Here is a 22,915-nt window from a genome sequence, read left to right on the forward strand (position 1 = left end):
ATGCAATAATGATATGATGAAGTGCAAACGTCTTAATTTTGAATGAAGCTTTATATCTGAATCGAATAGGATGATTTAAAAACACATCTTTCACAAACAACTGCTCCCTTCTTGTTTGCAAACATCTGATTATTTCCCACAGTAAGATGTGCTAAGCTTAAGTTGTTTCGTGTTCATTTCTCTTTTATTATTAATGATTGTAGTAAGATTCTGTTGTATGTTTTTCTAGCTTAACATCTAACTAGTTTTCATCGGTTTTGCGGGGAAACTAACCTGAGATTTTGCTGTGGGGGCCATCTAAAACAGATTCGTCTGTTAGTTGCCATTCGTATCCTTTTTATTTCTAATTTTTTTTTCAAAGCAAACATTACCCTTTTTAGCATTTGGTTGGAACCTTTGGCATGTTTGATGGCGGAAATATAATAATGCGACTACAAATACAAGTATTTTCAAGAGTACAGATTATGATTTTATATGATGGAAAAAGAAGTTTGTGCCATGGGGATCGGTTCTTCACTTGCTGTCTTTGTCCTGTAATATTATATTATATTATATTATATTATATTATATTATATTATATTATATTATATTATATTTCAAACTGAGACAATTAACTTGACTTTTTATTGATAACTGAGCATATCGTCAATGACGCTTTTCACTGCTAAAAATAATGTGTGCAGTCATTTCATGCCTGGGACGCTTCATATTGGACGAAGCGTCCGTAATAGTGCGCTTATCAAGGGGAGGTAACTCTAATTATTGCGTGCGCCAAATCTGAGCCGTATCAGCTGCCAATGACGACTTGCTTTCTACCTGTTTGACAGTTTGTCTATAGAAACAACAACGCCGTTACTTCATACGTTAATTTTGATACATCGGACAGATAGCCATACCATTTTACTCGACTGTGGAGGTATGGCATTAGTTCTATTTCGCCTGATAGGCCTATTAATTTTTTGCTTTGTCACTGTTTATGAAGGCTACGACTGCACTTCACCGGACGAGGCTTATATTCGACTTCGATCCTTTAAAGTTTAGGGTTAGTATAGGGTACCCCCAATTCTTTTCTTAGACTGTGGAATCCATTTCCATCAAGCTCCCTTTTACAATCACCACACCTGCCGATCACACAACTCCTTTACGAGAGATTTTGTGTCGTATGTCACACCAAAATTAACTGCCTGCCTGTAAGTGTAACGTTTCTGTCAGGCTGCATGAAATATTCCTCCACCTGCCCGACTGCCTGACAGATAATTTTAAGACTACATGTATTTACATATTCAGTTTTATGCTTACTCCACGTACATTCCTAAGTTATTGTTTGGATTATTTCAACTGAATCAAGATGCGATATTTTCAGCGAATGTCTGAAAGCGGGCAGGTAACTTTGAAGATGGGCAGGCAACGTTTATGGGTCACCTGCACGACAGTTTTCAAACACTGTTTATTATTCACTTCAGAAAGGGGGCATCAACTATGGTGGACTGTCTAGGAAGCAGGTTTGCTGTAGACAATCAGAGGCTTCATGAAGTGTTGGACAAAGCAAGAGACTTTGCTCTCGCAACAGGTATATGACTATCATCTTTGTATTTGTTATGTAATTAAGAATTGACATTCACGTTGAGTGAGTTCATTGGAGTATGAACCTTCATAGAGTGAGGGCCAAACTGTATGAACGTCGGAGCTTGGCCCTCACTCTATCTCTATGAAGGTTCATACTCCAATGAACTCACTCAAAGTGAAATTCAATTCTAACATTTTTGATATCACTATTTTTACCTCAAAAGACGCAGATCTTGATCTCTAGCAATTATATTTACTATGTGTGACTTCATGTTTATCCTGACAGCTATGCAACAACCAGCTGTATTGCAGAATAAAATAGTTCCTTAAAACATGAGGTGACAACAGCATATTATATTATATTGGTAGTTTTTGAGAAACGGTTGTTTAGTTCATTGTATGATTGCATCTTTGTATTTACATACATACATACATACATACATACATACATACATACATACATACTTACATACATACATACATACATACATACATACATACTTACATACTTACATACATACATACATACATACATACATATATACATACATACACATATCCTACTGGCTCCTCTGTGGTAACAGATGTTAGACCACTGCAAGGTATAGAGTATCTGGAGCAAAGCTTTTTATCTATTAGTAATCGTTTTCAAGTTTATAGTGTTTGGGGATCTTAACGCCCGGTGTGGAAATCAGTCCGATTTTGTTGTGCATGATGGGAATCGGTATAAACCAAGCTTTGAGGACATGGACAATGGAGAACAGGGCAGAAAACGAGGAAAATAATACATCGTCAGATATACTAAGATATGTTTGGAAAGACGCTGTTATTGAAACGTTTCGTCAGCCTGTAGCTGATATGTTATCACCTTATGTATTAGACAGTGACAGAGACTAGGTTCTACTTAATATCGAGTCTGCGGTAGAAAAATTAGTCCTGTGGTCTTTTAAAAAAGAAGTATAGTTCTGTTTGCCGGACTATGGATAGTAAGAATTGGTATGATGATGAGTGTATGAAATTAAAAAGACAAAAGTTTAATAAACTTGATTTATTCAGAATCTTAGGAAATAAGGAGCTTTTGAAGGAATATTTTGTAATTAAGAATATATATAAAGAACTGTGTAGACAAAAGAGATTGGAGCATGATGAATATTGGATAAATGATTTGGTCAACAACAGCAAAAATGGTAACTCCTTTTGGAGACGCGTCAACAATATTATTCCTTCACCTTCTATGACAGACAGCCCAGGTACTAGCAATATGCAGTGGACCGAATATTTCTAGCATGTGTTTAATTTAACTGATATGCCTGTTGATGGGGACAATCTGCATGAGGCAGAAACTTTTAAGTACAGCCATGATATTAATGAGAGCTGTAATGTTATGTATAATGTCCTTAATGCTGATATAACTGAAGAAGAAGTATCATCAGCTATACATAACTTGAAACTGGGTAAATCGGCTGGACCGGATGGAATTCTACCGGAAATGGTGAAATGTTGTAGTACTTCAATCATATCATACTTAACTATAGTTTTTAATAGGATTATGCATAGTGGTGTATTCCCTTACGAGTGGGAACAGGGTATAGTAGTTCCTCTGCATAAGAAAGATAATATAAATGATGTCAATAATTTTGGAGGAAAAATGCTGATGGATGTATTTGGAAAGTTGATGACAACAGTATTAAATGATAGACTCAAGACTTTTGCGAACGTTTATGACACAATTACTGAAGCTCAGACAGGATTTCAAAGCGGATACCGTACAACTGATAATATATTTACATTACAGTGTTTAGCACAAAAATAGCTCTCTAAACATCAGGGAAGATTTGTTTGTTTGCTAATTTCCGTAAAGCGTTCGATTCGACTAACCAAAAGCTCTTGTGGTATTCAATAATGAAAAATGGAATACACTGTCGTTTATTGGTGGTTTTGAAGGATCTATACTCTAGGATTCAGTGTGCCTCAGGACATCAAATAAATCTCTTTTAGATTATTTCGAATCACTGAGTGGTGTTGAGTCCATTTCTATTCACAATGTTTATTCTTGAATTACATCTATGATAGAAAGTAGTGATTTGCGAGGGATTGTTATTGGAGAGGAGTTTATATACATATTAGTTTTACTATATGCAGATGATTGTGTATATTCGATGACACAGTAATAGGTCTGCAAAGAATTTTTTTTATTTTATCCAATTTTTTAAAAATATGGGAACTTAAAATTAACATGTCTAAAACCGAAATTTTGGTTTCCAGAAGAGGCTTGTACTTTAAGGTATGATGAACGATGGTTTTTAAATGATAAACGTATCAATGTTAGTACTTACTATAGTTATCTGGGTGTTCTGTTTTCAAATAGATTGTCTTGGACGAAATGCATTGATACCCTCAAGATCAAAGCCAATAAGGCTTTGTTTGCCATTAAACAATTGCAGTTTCACTTTGTAAATATGCCAGTTAATATTTTATTTAAGCTATTTGATATTAAGATAAAGCTAATTCTTCTTTATGGTGTGGAGATATGGGGTTGCAAAGCTAGTCAAATTGTCGAAACTTTTCATACTATGTTTTGTAAATTTGTTTTAGGAGTTGGTAAATATGTATCAAGCACAGCAATATTTGCTGAATGTGGAAGAAATGGTTTGCATGTGGATTATCATATGAAGTGTGTTAAATACTTGTGTAAACTTATTAGAATGAATGATGAAAGATATCCCTGACAGTGTTATTTGTTAATGAAGAAGCTGCATGAATGTGGAAGAATTACATGGGCAACTCATGTTAAATATTTACTTGACATTTATGGATTTGGTTATGTGTGGCATGAACAGAATATTGTAATGTTAATTGTTTCTTGCAGCTGTTTAGACAGCGTTTGTTGGATTGTAACAAACAGTATACAAATGAAAATCTATGAGTCTTGTAAATTAAGGTACCGTATTCAACGTAATAAGCGCCCAGGGCGCTCTCAAAATTAGAAATAGGGAGCGCTTATCAGAATATTATTTTGAGTTGAAAGGTCGTAAATTTCGTGGTTTATGCTAAACAGCCTGACATGTTTACAAACGACAGATATTTTTTTCAAGAATTTAATTGCCCATAATTAAGGGTGATATAACACACGAGTGCGTATTATACACGAATAAATAAGGCTTGTGTACATTTATCAATCGGAAGTGGTGCTGATTGGATTTGTTCACTGGCCAATATATTTAGCAAATATCGCTGTGGGCGCTTATTAGAGCGGGGCGCTTATTACGTCGAATACGGTATTATTCACACGTCAAGATATTATTGGATATGGAATATTATTATCAGAAATAGAGACCATAGACGTATGCTGTGCCTGTTGAGATTAAGTGAATTGCCTATACAGAGTAATCTGGGCAGAAGGGAGGATATTGTTTATTCACAACGCTTTTGTTGGCTATGTAACAATGGTTGTATTGAGGACGAAGTCCATTTTGTGTTTGTCTTAAATTGCCAAAATGACTGTATACTCAGAAATGTAGCTAAGTATGTAAAGGAAGCTCTATTTCCATGTATTATACCTAATATTATACCTATCAGTGTTCATCAGTGTTTACATCATTTCAAGAACACAGTCTCATGGAAAAATGTATGAACGTCAAATTGTGTTGTTCATACACTTACGAACGTCAATATCACGGTCATGTGACCGACCACTGATCCAATGGAAAAAGCTGTATATCGTGTAAACTTCAAATTAAAAATTGTAAATTTTTAACTAATGACAAAACAGTATGAATGTGTTGAAGCAAAGCTTTGGTGACCATATTGAAAATTTAATTTTTGCTGATGACTCTGCCATGTCTGCATGATGAAATTTGCTGTGCCAAGTATATGCAGTATGTGGAACTTATTTTGCCTTTTGGGCATATATTATAACCATTGACCCTCATGTACCCCCATTTCACCCTGACAGCCATATGTAAAAGCCTGTAATGACCATTATTCGGACTTCAGAATGTACTGAAATTTGCCATTTGTGTAGTTAGAAGTAGGGCCTCACCATTGCTCACATTTGTTTTTTCTTGGTCAATATTCAGAGCTGCAGATAACTTTTTGAGCAATTGAGGTTTTACTCTAGGGTTCTGTTTTAATTGGGTTATTACATTTTTCATTGGGTAACCAATATGTTTTCACTCATCTAATCATCATTCTATTATTTTTTCCCAAAATGAGGAAGCACTTTGAGATTAAAAAAATTGATGAAATCATTTTTTAGATATATATGACGGTTCTAAAAGTAGGCTCACTCACTCCTTCACTCACTCACTCCTTCACTCACTCACTCCTTCACTCACTCACTCCTTCACTCACTCACTCCTTCACTCCTTCACTCACTCACTCACTCACTCACTCACTCACTCACTGTCCCACTCCCTAGGAATCAGTATGAAGTCCCTGCAGGGAGAGAAGGGCTCCGTGCTGGCAGAGTGTGCCCCCTTCACCCTGTTCCCCAGCGTGGTGCCCCGGACATGCTTCCAACAGGCCGTGGACTGCATGCAGGATTTCAACAGACTCATCCATAAAGTAGCCCATGATCACAACTTCCTGGAAAAGTCCCTTAAGAAGTAAGTACAAGCTATTTGAAGCACTCTAATCATATAAAACACCTAGAGCTAAATTATTTAGCAAATTTGCTGACATGTTTTCAACCAACATAACAATTCATTGACTATTTTGGGGCTAACCTACATAAATTGTTTTCCAAATTATTTCTAGGCTGTTGGGTAGCCTAGTGGTTAAAGCGTTCTCTTGTCACGCCAAAGACCAGGGTTCGACTCCCGACATGGGTACAATGTGTGAAGCCCATTTCTGGTGTCCCCCGCCGTGATATTGCTGTAATATTGCTAAAAGTAGCATAAAACCATACTCACTCACTCACGTAAAATTATTTCCAGTCATTTTTATGTTAAATGCACTCCTACTTTTCCTAAAGGCTGTGTCCTCACTTGACCATCCATGACTGCCATGTTGCATGCCACCAGACTCTGCTCGCCTTGTATGTATCACTTTGGGGCGCCCGGGTCAGATGAGGTCTCCACTAATGTGTGCTTGTCATCAGTCACACTGGAATGGGAGTCAGTTGTCAAGCACCGTGTCTTACCTGACTCCCGTGTTATTGCACCCAATGATGTGGATAGCTACTCATGCTCTCAGTCATTGTTGTAATGTATCCAGATATTTATATTTAAAGGCCCCTGTGACATGCCAGGAGTATTGCCTGCTGTAAAATACACTCACTCATCTGTTTTCGCCCATTTCAGTGTTTTGCAGGTGGATGACTTTACACAAGGACTGTGGAAGATTTACACACACGTGAAGGAGGAGGGGTACACCCAGGTATGTAGTGTTATTGAACATGTATATACTGTGGGCCTTTGTATCAGTAAATGTATGTTGAAGCCCCACAGTAAATGTGTGTAGAAGCCCCACAGTAAATGTGTGTTGAGGTCCCACAGTAAATGTGTTGAAGCCCTACAGTAAATGTGTGTTGAAGCCCCACAGTAAATGTGTGTTGAAGCCCCACAGTAAATGTGTGTTGAAGCCCCACAGTAAATGTGTGTTGAAACCCCACAGTAAATGTGTGTTGAAGCCCCTCAGTAAATGTGTGTTGAAGCCCCACAGTAAATGTGTGTTGAAGCCCTACAGTAAATGTGTGCTGAAGCCCCTCAGTAAATGTGTGTTGAAGTCCCTCAGTAAATGTGTGTTGAAGCCCCACAGTAAATGTGTGTTGAAGCCCCACATTAAATGTGTGTTGAAGCCCCACAGTAAATATGTGTTGAAGCCCCTCAGTAAATGTGTGTTGAAGCCCCACAGTAAATGTGTGTTGAAGTCCCTCAGTAAATGTGTGTTGAAGCCCCACAGTAAATGTGTGTTGAAGCCCCTCAGTAAATGTGTGTTGAAGCCCCACAGTAAATGTGTGTTGAAGCCCCACAGTAAATGTGTGTTAAAGCCCCTCAGTAAATGTGTGTTGAGGTCCCACAGTAAATGTGTTGAAGCCCTACAGTAAATGTGTGTTGAAGCCCCACAGTAAATGTGTGTTGAAGCCCCACAGTAAATGTGTGTTGAAGCCCCACAGTAAATGTGTGTTGAAACCCCACAGTAAATGTGTGTTGAAGCCCCTCAGTAAATGTGTGTTGAAGCCCCACAGTAAATGTGTGTTGAAGCCCTACAGTAAATGTGTGCTGAAGCCCCTCAGTAAATGTGTGTTGAAGTCCCTCAGTAAATGTGTGTTGAAGCCCCACAGTAAATGTGTGTTGAAGCCCCACAGTAAATGTGTGTTGAAGCCCCACAGTAAATGTGTGTTGAAGCCCCTCAGTAAATGTGTGTTGAAGCCCCACAGTAAATGTGTGTTGAAGTCCCTCAGTAAATGTGTGTTGAAGCCCCACAGTAAATGTGTGTTGAAGCCCCTCAGTAAATGTGTGTTGAAGCCCCACAGTAAATGTGTGTTGAAGCCCCACAGTAAATGTGTGTTAAAGCCCCTCAGTAAATGTGTGTTGAAGCCCCACAGTAAATGTGTGTTGAAGCCCTACAGTAAATGTGTGTTGAAGCCCCACAGTAAATGTGTGTTGAAGCCCCACAGTAAATGTGTGTTGAAGCCCCACAGTAAATGTGTGTTGAAGCCCCACAGTAAATGTGTGTTGAAGCCCCACAGTAAATGTGTGTTGAAGCCCAACAGTAAATTTGTGTTGAAGCCCCACAGAAAATGTGTGTTGAAGCCCTACAGTAAATGTGTGTTGAAGCCCCACAGTAAATGTGTGTTGAAGCCCCACAGTAAATGTGTGTTGAAGCCCCACAGTAAATGTGTGTTGAAGCCCCACAGTAAATGTGTGTTGAAACCCCACAGTAAATGTGTGTTGAAGCCCCTCAGTAAATGTGTGTTGAAGCCCCACAGTAAATGTTTGCTGAAGCCCCACAGTAAATGTGTGTTGAAGCCCCTCAGTAAATGTGTGTTGAAGCCCCACAGTAAATGTGTGTTGAAGCCCTACAGTAAATGTGTGCTGAAGCCCCTCAGTAAATGTGTGTTGAAGCCCTACAGTAAATGTTTGCTGAAGCCCCTCAGTAAATGTGTGTTGAAGCCCCTCAGTAAATGTGTGTTGAAGCCCGATAGTAAATGTGCTGAAGCCCCACTGTAAATGTGTGCTGAAGCCCCACTGTAAATGTGTGTTGAAGCCCTACACTCAGGTCTTCAACCCATGCTTGTGTTAAGAGGGAACAAACGGGTGTTCAGGCTTGCAGACTTGGTTGATGCATGTCATCATGTCCCAAATGTATAGATTGAAGCTCTTGATGTCAATCACTGGATTGTCTGGTCCAGACTTGATTATTTACAGATAGCTGGAATATTGCTGAATGTGGCGTCAAACAAGAAACAGACACATCAAGCCCTACAGTAAATGTGTGATCAAGCCCCACAGTAAATGCGTGTTCCAGGCCTACAGTAAATGTGTGTTTCAAGACCACAATAAATGTGTGATCAAGCCAAACAGTAAATGTGTGTCTGAACCCCACAGTTAATGTGTGTTCCGACCTTAGTAAATATGTGTTCCATCCCCACAGTAAATGTGTGTTCCAACCCAATCTCCATAAAATCAGATCTTATGTATTGCTACCGCCAAACAAAGATCTGAGGACATCCCGTTGCAGGTCACGTCAGAATAACCTTTCATCTGACCAATCAGAGTGTCGCTTACCAGATCAGGAAAGTGACAGTCAGAATTTGTTTTCTAATCATGCAACCTGGAAGGGGTATTCCAAATGACAGTTACGGTCTTTAGGACTGAATCCATACCATCTAGGCCATCTATTAGCCATTCCAAAATGTTCCAAAGTGTAGTCGCCAGTTTGAAACTAGTGCCGTAAAGCATGACAAAGCTGCCTTCTGATTGGCTAATGTCGACTTCTTGTCAGTCAATCCATTGGTCGGTCAATGATCGTGGAATGTCGGTCTGACGTGACCTGTAATGGGATGTCCTCAGATCTTTGTTTAGCGGTAGCGAGAACTAAGATCTGATATTAATGATATTGGTTCCAACCTCACAGTAAATGTATTCAAGCCTGCCCACACTGAATGTGTGTTTATTTATTTATATAACCCATATTGATTAACACTGATTTAAGAGAACATGTATTTAAGGTTTAACTGTAGGTTTATTTTCAAACATTACATTTTAGCAAAACGAAGACATATATCTAAATAACAGGGTTTAAGCTAATTGGTTAGTTTATGTTTGTTTATGAAATTATTTATTTACAGTTTAACTTAACAATAACAAATGGTAGTTTTGTATTAGAACAAAAGTAAACCAAGGGAAGTTACTCAGACCTAATGCCCTACACAAATATAACTAAGGACATCGTGTCAGTGGCCCACTCAAGGATGCTTACTCTAATACTGGCAAGTACTGTAAATCATGAAATTAACGTGAGCATGAATTAAATGTGAAAAATGCGAGTAGTCTTTGTTAACATAAATGGAACTTCGCATTTATGTCTCCAAAATGTGTCAAACAAGGCATCATTGACCACTCCAGCATTCCAGACAGACGCCACCCACGCAACACTTCGTCAGTGGCTGATATGACCCAACGCGCACAGATAGGCTTCATCACACTCCTCAGATATACAGCTATGTCATGTCATCTGCCTTCAGATTGTTGACACCTTCTCTGCATACCAATCAGTGAAGTGTTGTAGGTTCAATTATTTTATTGCCTTTGAACTTCCCCTAATGCCAGTCAACAGAGTAAACATATAAACTGTGTGTTGTTTTTAGGAAAACACTGTTTATTGTTTTTATTGAAGTACTCTACTCAGCAATAATAAGCAGTTCTATTTGCTGTTTGGTTGGATTAAGGTAGGGTTGGATTAAGGTAAGGATATGTATCATCCCACTGGGGATGGGATGGGGGGAGTAGTATTGATATTGTGTTGCATTTTTGGCTATGGGTCAGTAGTCGTATTAATTTGGAGACGTATTAATTTCAAGATTTGTTAAGGCGTCATGTTTGGCAGTCAATTATGGTTTCACTGAGGATCTAGAAAATATAATTTGTATTTTTTGCCTTGATTCTACTGCATCAGCTCACTATAGATGCTTGTTACAAGGTTTTAAGCATCATATTATTTCTTCATAATTCAGGTGAGCAACAAAGCCTTGTGGCCAGATATGTTTAGTTGTTTTTTGCCTCAGAGTGACCTTGCTGCACTTGTCTCGTGTTAGACAGAGGAAATGATCCTAACAATGATACAAGATGTTAACTAGTTGTGTGTTCAAGCTAGTAGTTTCTTCGATTGTCCAGTAGTCACCTTGCTGCACTTGTCTCGTGTTAGACAGAGGAAATGATCCTAATAATGATACAAGATGTTTACTAGTTGTGTGTTCAAGCTAGTAGTTTCTTCGATTGTCCAGTAGTCACCTTGCTGCACTTGTCTCGTGTTAGACAGAGGAAATGATCCTAATAATGATACAAGATGTTAACTAGTTGTGTGTTCAAGCTAGTAGTTTCTTCGATTGTCCAGTAGACTTTGTGGTTTCATCTGCACGTTCCAATGTGTGTTATTGTATTTTCTTCAGATATTTTCAGTGTTGCAAATAAGTGTATCTCATTTCAGCCCCTGTCTTTAGGATTGTTCCGGAACGACTTCATGCTGGATGTGAAGGACCCAGACCATGTGCAGCCCAAACAGGTGGAGTTCAACACCATAGCCTCAAGTTTTGCCGGCCTTACAACATCCACAGTTCTTCTGCATAGGTGGGTGTCTGTTGGAAACACAAAACAAACGCTGTCATATGCTTGAGCAGCAATCTCATTAAAATCAGATCCTTGTTCTCACTACCGCAGAACAAAGACCTGAGGATATCCCATTACAGGTCACGCCAGAGTGACCATTTACAAGGAGTCAACATTCGAGCTATATGGCACTAGTTTCAAACTGGTGACTACGCTTTGAAAAATATTTTGATTAAGTTCTCCATTTGAAAGCTGAATAAAAGAACATTCTAGAATGTCCAATAGATTGCCAAGACTGTCTGGCAGTACTTTCCACAAGTCAAGTCTCTTCCGTTCAAATGATGATTTTGACGGATTCTGTTAAAAGCCCATAAGTGTCTTTCAGAATACCCTGTTATATGACTTAATGAGTTAATCATGGCTGATGGATATTGCAGCACACTCCTGTTTCGAATATCTCTAATACCCCATCCTTGTTGTAAGAGTGAGTGAGTTGGGTTTATTAACAGTAGTCCAGTTATATCATGGTATGTCAGCTTAGTGTGGGAGGAAAGCCCGAAGTGATGCAGGTCTCGGACATTTACCACTTCGGTGATACCCATGAGCACGGGGATGGTGCTGACAAACCTAGAAACATAATCGGGGCGAACCGGGATTCGAACCCACAGTCATATGTTTCTGGCGTGCCCAAGGGACGCAACTCTGCACAGTGAATCGCAGCGCCTTAGACGACTGGGCCACCCATGCCCTCCTGTGTTGTAAGAGCTTATTGCTTGATTTATGCACTGGCTGTACATCCTCTGTCAGTCCTTGAACAAGGCTAAACCACAAACACAATGACAAACTCTCAGTTGATGATACCAGCAATAGCTGTTCACAGTTCCTTACTATGAAATTGTACTAGGTATGTACCCGGTAAATATTCTTTTTATACTTTTTAATTGTTTTCGATAGTCTTTCAATAATTTAACTTCAGATTGACCCTTTCTACCCTAGGAACATGTTCTATAGGTGTTCATAGGCGGATCCAGATAGTGGGGTCCCGGGGTTCTGAACCCTTCCACCCCTCTTTTGAAAACCACATGTAGTTTGTTGTAAGCAGTAAAATTGTCTGAGAGAAGATTTTGATATTTATTTTTGACCCCTCCCTTTTAAAAATGCTGGATCCGCCCTTGGTTTTCATCTGTGATTGACATTTTGCCTTTGTAGAGAGTGATCGGTGTTAATTAAATAGTATTCAGGATTCAAGGGTGGGCAGATTTGGGAGTCAAGGTGGGCAAATTTGGGATTCAGGTGAGGTGCCTCAGCCGGGGCTAGCAACCTCAGTTTCAACTGATGTGACATTCATGGTTTACATGAGTTTTGTGTTGCAGGTTTGTCCTGGACATGATGGGGAAGCAGTATGATACAGAGGAGGTAAGTAGGACATGCTTTCAGGAGCCCACTTGGGGAGTCCAGGATGGAAGCATGATTAGAATAGATGCCCAGGCAACCTACACTTGTACACTTCAGCTTAATGGATCCATGGTCAGAATCCGGATATAATTATTTTTATGGACAGGCGTGATATAGAATGAATAGTTTAAAACAGCATTTCATTAGCTCACTCATCATCTAAGCTGTATTCAGTTTTGGAACACAGACTCTAGCATTCAAATATTCGACGTTTTGGCTCATATGGCTTAATATCAAGCGAGCTAATGTCTTTGGCCTGTTTGTCCGACGTCCATCGTGTGTCCTCCTTCGTAAACACCTTTTTCTCAGATGCCACTGCACCAATGAAGCTGAATGATGACACCCCAATTTGTTCGAGAGGTTTCGGTTTCAATCAGATTTTCAATATGGCCGCCACAGCAGCCATATTGTACAAACTCTTTGTGGCCATTACTTTCTTTCAAAATGGCATGAAATTTGATACATGTGTAGTTAGTTGTAGTGCTCAACTTCTATGTTCAGTATTTTGAAATAATTTGAATTTAATCTTGTTTTGACCGTTACCTAATATTTTCTTAAAATTTATTTTTTCCCCTTGTAAATGTCTCTTCTGAAATTGGAAGATTTAGGGAACACAACTTTGTTGTCATACATGTTTCTCCTTATGATGACATCAGTTCTTGTTAATTTTGTTAGATTTTAGAGTTAGTTGCTAACTAATATTTGAACGTAATGCTGACATGAAGTTTCGTTCAGTGTCTGTCTTTTTTTTAAAAACTTTGGCCATTTTTTAATGTTGACAACATATACACGTGAGCTACAGTGCCGTATTACTTCATTTTGAATGTATTAAATCATTTTATTTTGAAAATAATTATTTGATTATTATGATTTTCACTTCAAGAAAAAAGTTGCATATGACACAGATTACAGATGATATGTTAATTTAGTAACATTTTGCCTGCCAGGTCCCGGACAACGATCCTGCACTGGGACTAGCTCGGGGCATGGTCAAAGCCTGGGAGCTGTATGGCCGAAAACAGTAAGTTTTGTTTGTTTGTTTGTTTGTTTTTTAACGCAACACTCAGAAATATTCCAGGTATATGACAGCAGTCTGTAAGTAATCGAATCTGGACCAGACAATACAGTGATTGACAACATGAGAATCGATCAGCGCAATTGTCAGTGAGCCTCTTACGACAAGCATAGTTGCCTTTTACGGCAAGCAAGGGTTGCTGAAGACCTATTCTAACCCGGATCTTTATGGGACCGAAAACAGTAAGTAAGGTTGCACCGTTATTGTAGGTCACAAACCATGATGTAACCATGATGTAAAAAGTGGCGTAAAACCATACTCACTCAATCACTCATTCACACATTGTAGGTCACCTTCACATTATTAACATAACTTTTGTTCAGCAGTTTGCCAGAGTACCAGAATCAACAACTAGTACCCTGTTTTCGTAGCTCACCTTCACATATTAACTTGCCAGTTTAGGATAGTATACCATGTGATGTGTGGAATGAATCTTAAGATGACAGGCAATGACGAACCACTCACTTGTTTTGGGGTATATATGTTTACTCCCCGACAAAAGAAGCTTAAATACCATATATGTTGGTTTTTATATGAACAATTACTCATAATGTCAAGGGGTGGTCGGGTAGCCTAGTGGTTAAAGCGTTCGCTCGTCACGCCGAAGACCCGGATTCGATTCCCGACATGGGTACAATGTGTGAAGCCCATTTCTGGTGTCCCCCGCCGTGATATTGCTGGAATATTGCTAAAAGCGGCGTAAAAACCGTACTCACTCACTCACTCATAGACTCAAGATATTAGAGTGGATTGATGCACAAACAGACATACTGTCATGTTGTGTGAATCAACACTTGTGGATGCATCACATGTTACATCATAGACACATTACTAGAGATGCACCTTTTGTCTTGTGTAAGGTTTGGAAATCACATGCAGGGTATCTTGATGAAAATAAAGTCACTCTGTGGTAACACCGGCTGTTTGTTAGTTTTGTCATTTATTGGTACACACTGGAAACTTGTCTTCTTAAAGTACGTAGTTCTCTATATGTTTCTATGGTTCGCGTTTCTTTTGGCGTTGAGCATGTATATCAGTCGTCTGTGAGACAAATAAGATGTCCATTCAACAAATCTGTGATCACACTGTTCCGTCCATGAACCATGGTCAAACCTCATTCACAACATGTTTATGTCAATGTAATTAATGATTTGGTGCAGCCGCGTGAAGATCTGGGATAGAATACTTTTCAGCAACCCATGCTTGTCGTAAGAGGCGACTAATGGGATCGGGTGGTCAGGCTCGCTGACTAGGTTGATGCATGTCATCGTATCCCAATTATGTGGATTGATGCCCATGATGTCAATCACTGGATTGTCTGGATCAGACTCGATTATTAACAGTTTTCCGTCATATAGCTGGAATATTGCTGAGTGCGGCATTAAACAACAAACAAACTAAGTGATGTTACAAAGACAAAGTTACAACGTTGCTACATGTTGGACGTAACTCGTTAGTGACAGCTTAACTCTGATGTCCACACAGTATTTAGTTTAGTTTTAAACTGGACGCCTGTCTGCCACATGACTATTTGGTCATGATTGGGCCCATGTTCTCAGCCATCTCTACATTTATGTGCACAGTTGTGGCCCTTTGACAACAATCTTATGTTTGATGTTAGCTTGTCTATGATAATGATCCTTGGTCTATCAGCATGGCCTTGCTGCTCTTCAGGCTTACTCCAGCATTTGGGGCGGTTGGGTGGCCTAGTGGTTAAAGCGTTCACTCGTCACGCCGAAGACCCGGGTTCGATACCCGACATGGGTACAATGAGTGAAGCCCATTTCTGGTGTCCCTCGGGTGATTTTGCTGGGATATTGCTAAAAGCGGCTTAAAACCATACTCACTCACTCACTACTCCAGCATTAAGTTGACATGCAGTGATTATACTGAGATATCATTCAAAGCAGAATTTAGCCACACTCACTCACTCTGCCTCTATACTGTCTGGATCTGCTGGAAGTGTGATTCACCCCGTTGATATCAAGACTAGTGCTGTCACAATAAATGGAAATATCAATATATTGCTATTGGTAAGCACTTAAAGTCAATAAATCGATTGTTAAATAAGTTTCCGATCAATAGTATCGATTTCAGTTAGGAATATCGATAGTTTCGATTGTATTTACGATATCAATAAAATACGTGCAATGCTGTTAAATTTTGTTTTTCTTTTGATCATGAGTGGTAGTAATTTACACATGGTAATGTGGAAGTTTCTTTTCTTTAATTATTAGAGTAAAGAAAAAACAAATCAGTCATATCTCAAACTTTACTTTTTATTTGTTGTTATTGCTATCACATTCAAAGGAAACTTCAGTTCCAAGGTTTAATTCAACGCTAAAATTCATCTAAAATGATACACTGAAAACTATCAATATTTATCGCAATAGTTGCTTGCAATATCAATAGTTATCGCAATAGTGGTTTCCAGACCAATAGTCACCCCTGATCAAGACCATACCCATGCTCGTTGGTTTCACCCAAATGATAAATGTCTATGTTCTTTTGGACTATGCTACCACATTGTGCAAGGTAAAAAAGCTCACTCACTCACTCCTTTAGCCTGTTCATGCTCTGCTCCATTTTCCAGGGCAGTCCTACTGTTCATTGTGAGTGAGGCAGAGCGGAATATCTTTGACCAACGTGCCCTGGAGTTCAAGGCCTACTCACTAAACCATGGGGTTCGGGTACTACGTCGCACGTACCTCGACATCTACAACAACGCCTCCCTGACAGATGATAAGAGATTGATGGTGTAAGTGGTCAGCATCTTTCAAGGACCCAAATATCAAGCATCTGACATGACATTACTATAGCTCACCTTCACATGTCACGATGCCTTCGTGGCCAGCAGGCTGTCAGAGTACCGTATTATTTGTTTGTTACTGCAATTATGGTTACATTGAGCTTTTTCTTCCTGTGATTGTTTAGGACCACTATGTTATGTGTGCTTTACCGAAAATTATCATAGCTTATTTTTTATGGCTTTTGTTGTTGAAAGAGGAGATTATTCTGTGTTGTTCATTAATGTACATTTTGGAAAAACAGCAAAACTTTTCGAGAGGGTGTTAAGTGTTAACCCAAACTCATTGTCGACATCTTGTAAAATTTAAGTGAGCTTCAGTATTTTATGTTTCTATTGCTGTGTAAAGTTTTTCTAATTGCTCTCTAGTGATGGAGATGAAGTGGCCGTGGTGTATCTGCGTACTGGGTATGAGCCGGATGCCTTCCCGACACATAAGGTATGTGTCATGTCTATAAGACCTGCCAAAGTCCTTACACTGAAGATATTTGATGTTGCTGCAGTGTCCAACCTAGGCCGTGCGAATACGCGATTCACGCTAAAAAAAAGCAAATCGCCCCTCATAAAAAAAATCAAAGCCTGATCTGTCCCGCACAGTAATTTCTTGTTCAGTCACTTACTTTATCAGCTGTTTATCCCTACCTTTAGATTCAATACTCACTAAATCTTTAATCAATTAACGAAGAAAGACAGTTCACAGCAAACATTGTAAACAACTGTCGAAGACCGATCGATAACAACCGAAAGTTCTGACACGAGTGAAGTCCCTTGGGTTGCTGAATAAATTATCGACAGGATTGGCATAGGAATCGAAATTTGATTTACTTTAGTAGAAAATGTATCAAAACTTTGATCAAAATTATGTTGTATTTGTTTGTGTAGTAATCAAAAACCTTTGACAAGATGTTTAAAGACAAAAAATATTCTATCTTGAATAGTTCTGAAAATATTTTTGAGCATTTTAGTTTCGTTTTAGTTTGGTTTCTGAAATCACACAATATGAATCGCCGACTGTCATCGCAGACGATATTTTGAATAGTGAATGACCATGTTGCGCTAAAACAAAAGAATTACAGACTTTTTTAATCAAAATAGAAAAAAGCACAAAGCATTGTTATTCATTTCAGTTCTTTATTCTGATCTGGAACACTATTATATGATGATGTTCCAGTACATAATACAAAATAAGACGTTTTTGAAGACAGCAATTATCCCCCCTTCTTTTTCAAAATCCCTCCTATTTTCTACATGATGGGGGAACAAGTCCCCCCTTGATTTTCAATTCTGGGTTGGACACTGTTGCTGTTTCCCTGGGAAGTCGGGGAAAGAATAGGTTGCCAGCAATCTATGCTGGTCATAAGAGGTGTCTTATTTGATTGGGTAGTCAGACTTGAAGATTTGTGTGTCGTTATAGTGTGACGTCAAGGATTGTTATATAAATCACTGGCTTATCTGGTCCAAACTCAATTATTTATTTGCTGTCATCATAAGGCTGGAATGTGACTGAGTGTGGCATTGAACAATAAACAAATAGACAAAAGTATGAAAGGATTTACTGAAAACTAACAATTGTTTGTTGGACATACTGGGTGAACTGAAACAGTGTTTATGATATAAAAGTCCTTCTTTCAGACAAACACCAAGCAAGCACATTGATCACTGTTTCAGGAATGGGATGCTAGACTAAAGATGGAACGTTCATTAGCCATAAAGTGTCCCTCCATCCAATATCAACTGGCTGGAACAAAGAAAATCCAACAAGAGCTGACCTTACCTGGAGCAGTGGAACAATTCATTACAGACCCAGCTGCAGTGAAGAGAATCCGAGCTACATTTGTGAAGCTGCATAGCCTAGATTTGGTGAGTACTTTTTCTTTAGGACAGTGTGAGGTACACGCAGACGTACATGAGAACATAGATACATGCAGATGTACATAAGAACAGAGACACAAGCAGACGTACATAAGAACAACGATACAAGCAGATGTACATAAGAACAGCGATACAAGCATACGTACATAAGAACAGCGATAGAAGCAGATGTAATGAGAACCGAGACACAAGCAGACGTACATGAGAACAGAGACACAAGCAGACGTACATGAGAACTGAGACACAAGCAGATGTACATGAGAACAGAGACACAAGCAGACGTACATGAGAACCGAGACACAAGCAGACGTACATGAGAACTGAGACACAAGCAGACGTACATGAGAACTGAGACACAAGCAGATGTACATGAGAACAGAGACACAAGCAGACGTACATGAGAACCGAGACACAAGCAGACGTACATGAGAACAGAGACACAAGCAGACGTACATGAGAACTGAGACACAAGCAGATGTACATGAGAACTGAGACACAAGCAGACGTACATGAGAACAGAGATACAAGCAGACGTACATGAGAACTGAGACACAAGCAGACGTACATGAGAACTGAGACACAAGCAGACGTACATGAGAACAGAGATACAAGAACCATTGTGTGTGTAGATGTGTCATACTTATATCACACGTATATAACTTTCTATGGTGACTAGGGTCCAGACGGGGACAAGGGCGTGGAGATAGGGAAGACTGACCCAGACATGTATGTCCTCAAGCCGCAGAGGGAAGGGGGAGGTAAGTCTACTAAACACTGCTTCGGAAAGTTACAGACAAGAAAAACCCTAAAATGGTTTGGCTCTGTTGAAAATAATGTGACCTCTGTCTGATATGTCCTGTCTGTGGCATGCCTTCTGTCAATGATATATGTCCTCAATCTGTGGTATGTCTTCTGGATGTGTTATGTCCTCTGAAATGTCCTTTGTCATACGTCCCCTGTTTGTGTTTGTGTTGTGACCTGCCTGAAATGTCTTTTTTGATTTCTGTCATATGATATGTCTGTCTGTGATATGTTTTCTGTCTGTGATATGTCCTCTGTCTGTGATATGTCTCCTGTCTGTGATATGTCCTCTGTCTGTGATATGTCTGTGATATGTCTTCTGTGTTTTATATGTCCTCTGTCTGTGATATGTCTTCTGTCTATGATATATCTTCTGTCTGTGATATGTCCTCTGAGATATGTCTTCTGCCTGTTGCTAGGAAACAATCTATATGGAAAAGACATCAGCAAGTTCTTGGAGGCACACCAGAAATCAGAAGAGCGAAATGCCTACATCCTGATGGAGAGAATATTTCCCAAGTCTCAAAAGAACTATCTTCTCAAGCCAGGGATACCTTTTGTCCTATCTGATGTCATTAGTGAACTGGGGATATATGGAGTGTATATTGGGTAGGTATATGCCCTAAACCTAAGGATACCTTTTCTGGTGTCTGGTGTAATGAATGACCTGGAGACACCGTCTATATTGGATATATTTTAGGAAGGTATATCTGCTAAACCCTTAAGTTTCTTCATGCACTTATGCACTAAGTGTAAAGACTTCCTTCGTCGGGCAGTTGAAAAGACTGAGGGCTTCTGCAAATGATAATGCCCTGAAAAATAGCGTTACCGTTATTATAGCTAAAATGGATGGAATTTGTTATCAAATAAAAGAGACAACAATATCGGTTTTGAAACATTTACTGCAATAAACACAAATGTCACTGACCAACTTTTACAAATATGGAAACGTCATAGAACAAACCAGATGACGTCACTATTGAACGTGACGTCGCCTATCCCTATCCTATGACGTCACCTATCAACGGGCGTGATAATAGCCCGTCGTCAAGCAATGCGAGGGCATTATCAAGTTACAGTGGCCTGCTCATTTTTGGATAACATGCGGGCGGTTTGATGATAATTCTATCCATTTTAGCTTTCAATGGGTGTATCTCCACAAGCCATAGGTACCCTTCTTGTACTTGTCTGATAATGTCATTCTGTTGTCGGACATGTTTTTTGTGATTGTCTGATCCAGATTCAATTATTTACAGCCTTTTTATAAAGCTTAGTACGGCGTTAACAACAAACAAACTAACCTTGTGTTGTGTCTGGTGTACTTGTGTTATTGCTGATGATATACTTGTGTTGTGTGTCTGATGATGAACTTGTATTGTCAGGTCTGCAACAGAGGAAAGGATGAACACACAGTGTGGCCACATGCTGAGGACCAAGGTTCTAGGAACAGATGAGGGTGGAATATGTGCTGGATTTGCAGGCCTTGATACACCATTCCTCGTCAGCACAGATTAGAAACGAGCATCTCCTGCAAAGTGCGGAAAGAACTGATAAATCTCCCATCTCCTCGCTGGCTCACTCTCTGTATCATCAGTTAGGAATCAGATGGTCGCGGGCCCACTCTCTGTATCATCAATGGGAATCTGATGGTTGCTGGCTCACTCTCTGTATCATCAAATGGGAATCAGATGGTCGCTTGCTCTGTCTCTGTATCTTTAAATGGGAATCAGATGGTCTCTGGCTCATTCTATGTATCATCAATGGGAATCAGATGGTCGCTGGCTCACTCTCTGTATCATCAAGTGGGAATCAGATGGTCGCTTGCTCTGTCTCTGTATCTTTAAATGGGAATCAGATGGCTGGTCTCATAATGTTTTTTCATCAGTAAGCATTTTGAATATTATTTTGTTTTTGTGCCACATTTGCAATAGAGCATCTCATGTATCTATTTTTACAGCTGAAATGCTTACTCATTGAGGTGAAGGTCATATCTGCATGGAAGATTTAGGCAGTTTAGTCTGTTGTATGGACATTGCCCTTGTTACTATAAGGCAGCTTTTACATAGCAGTGTAAGTGTCTCATTTTGAAGGGCTTTAAACAGGTTGGGTGTATTTATGTTTTATTATGTTATCCATTCTGAATGTTATGTACATCTCATAACGATAACCAGATGAATATTACAGAATTATGTTTATGGTATGTCATATAACAGGAATGATCTTACCTTGTATTAAGATACTCGTTTCTAATTGGTTACTGAATGGGTATGTTTTCCCATGTGTGAGATGGGGTACAAATTTGATATAACATGCTGGTAAATGCAGAGAAATTTATGCCGGTATGAGAACTTCATGGTGAACCGGTCCTTTGGTACATAGGCTCACACACAGAGTACATGGTACATACCCCTCGGGCTCATGAAGACCCAGGGTAGAATAGGTCTTCAGCAGCCCATGCTTGCCGTAAAGGGCGACTATGCTTGTCTTAGGGGCGACTAACGGGATCGGTTGGTCAGACTCGTTGACTTATTTGATGCATGTCATCGGTCCCAATCACATGGATCGATGCTCATGATGTCAATCACTGGATTGTCTGGTCCAGACTCGATTATTTACAGACTGCCGTCATATAGCTGGAATATTGCTGAGTGTGGCGTTAAACAACAAACAAACAAACATGACCCTAGAAACAAATCAACATCTAGTAATCTCCGGCCGCCTCATACCAACAGACATTAGAAGATGGTAATTGTTGGGTCCCTGCCTGGCACTAGCCATTTAAGGGACAGTATGTAGACAGTTCTGTGTGTTTTGAAATCATGCATCATGTAATTTCTGTGTGTTACGTCACATGCCCAATTCAATTCCTAGACCCAAACAATAGAGGTCTGCATGGCAAAGCCAACAAGGATGCACATGTAAAGCAGTAAACTTGCTTCAATAATGTTGTGTTTTCGAGGCAAATTGAAGAGAAAGCTTGTTTGTTTTTCATATGGATGAGTTGCAAAAATACTAATTGCCAGCCTGATTAGATTAAAAGCCATTGTTTACAACCAGGGGTTATCGGCTATTGTCTACATAGCTTCAGAACTGTCCCTTTACAAGAACCACTTGTCTCAGAGTCAGGATTCTGTGTCTGAGTGGGGTATTCATGTTAAACTGTGACATTGGGTCTCAGTGAGCTAGCACTATGAAACTGGCATTAGTCCGGACTAGTACAAGCAGCCACACACACACAAACGTGTGTTGCTCGTCGCTATATAGCTGCGATAATCCTCGACACAGACACACAAAGACACACAAAGACGGACAGACACACTGACACACAGACAAACATACAGACACACTCACACTAACACGGACAGACACACAAACACAGACAGACATATGGTTTTCGTTTTTGTCTGAAGATTGAGATAAATTCTGATATCTTGGGAAAATGATGAGAGTTTTGTTCCATGGTAACTTGAAGAATGGATCATATAGTCACTGCCAAAAGGAACGTGAACCATAGAAACATATAGAGAAGTATGTAGGTGTAGAGATGTTTCCAATAGAGCTGTTACG

The 22,915-nt window shown here is 39.4% G+C and overlaps 1 protein-coding gene across 1 annotated transcript; it reads left to right on the forward strand.

Moving 5' to 3' along the window:
- Positions 1–759: 759 nt before the first annotated feature.
- LOC139451783 (glutathione synthetase-like) lies at positions 760–22,649 on the forward strand. Its single transcript, XM_071233093.1, has 13 exons — positions 760–916; positions 1,464–1,570; positions 5,987–6,173; positions 6,870–6,945; positions 11,221–11,360; positions 12,713–12,755; positions 13,742–13,815; positions 16,463–16,627; positions 17,045–17,114; positions 18,344–18,535; positions 19,224–19,305; positions 19,768–19,957; positions 20,731–22,649. Exons 2-13 carry the CDS (start codon positions 1,480–1,482, stop codon positions 20,861–20,863), a joined length of 1,443 nt encoding a protein of 480 aa, XP_071089194.1. The 5' UTR covers positions 760–916; positions 1,464–1,479; the 3' UTR covers positions 20,864–22,649.
- Positions 22,650–22,915: the final 266 nt, after the last annotated feature.

This window comes from Haliotis cracherodii, unplaced genomic scaffold (genome assembly GCF_022045235.1).
Source record: "Haliotis cracherodii isolate W230 unplaced genomic scaffold, xgHalCrac1.p SCAF_10, whole genome shotgun sequence".
Lineage (NCBI taxonomy): Eukaryota > Metazoa > Mollusca > Gastropoda > Lepetellida > Haliotidae > Haliotis > Haliotis cracherodii.

What these genes read in the sequence shown, in the direction of transcription:
- LOC139451783 (XM_071233093.1), top strand. Translation starts at nt 1,480, where the DNA reads ATGGTGGACTGTCTAGGAAGCAGGTTTGCTGTAGACAATCAGAGGCTT. An exon ending in AGGAGGAGGGGTACACCCAG is followed by an intron (nt 6,946 to 11,220) that starts GTATGTAGTGTT and finishes ATCTCATTTCAG; the next exon opens with CCCCTGTCTTTAGGATTGTT. An exon ending in TCCACAGTTCTTCTGCATAG is followed by an intron (nt 11,361 to 12,712) that starts GTGGGTGTCTGT and finishes TTTGTGTTGCAG; the next exon opens with GTTTGTCCTGGACATGATGG.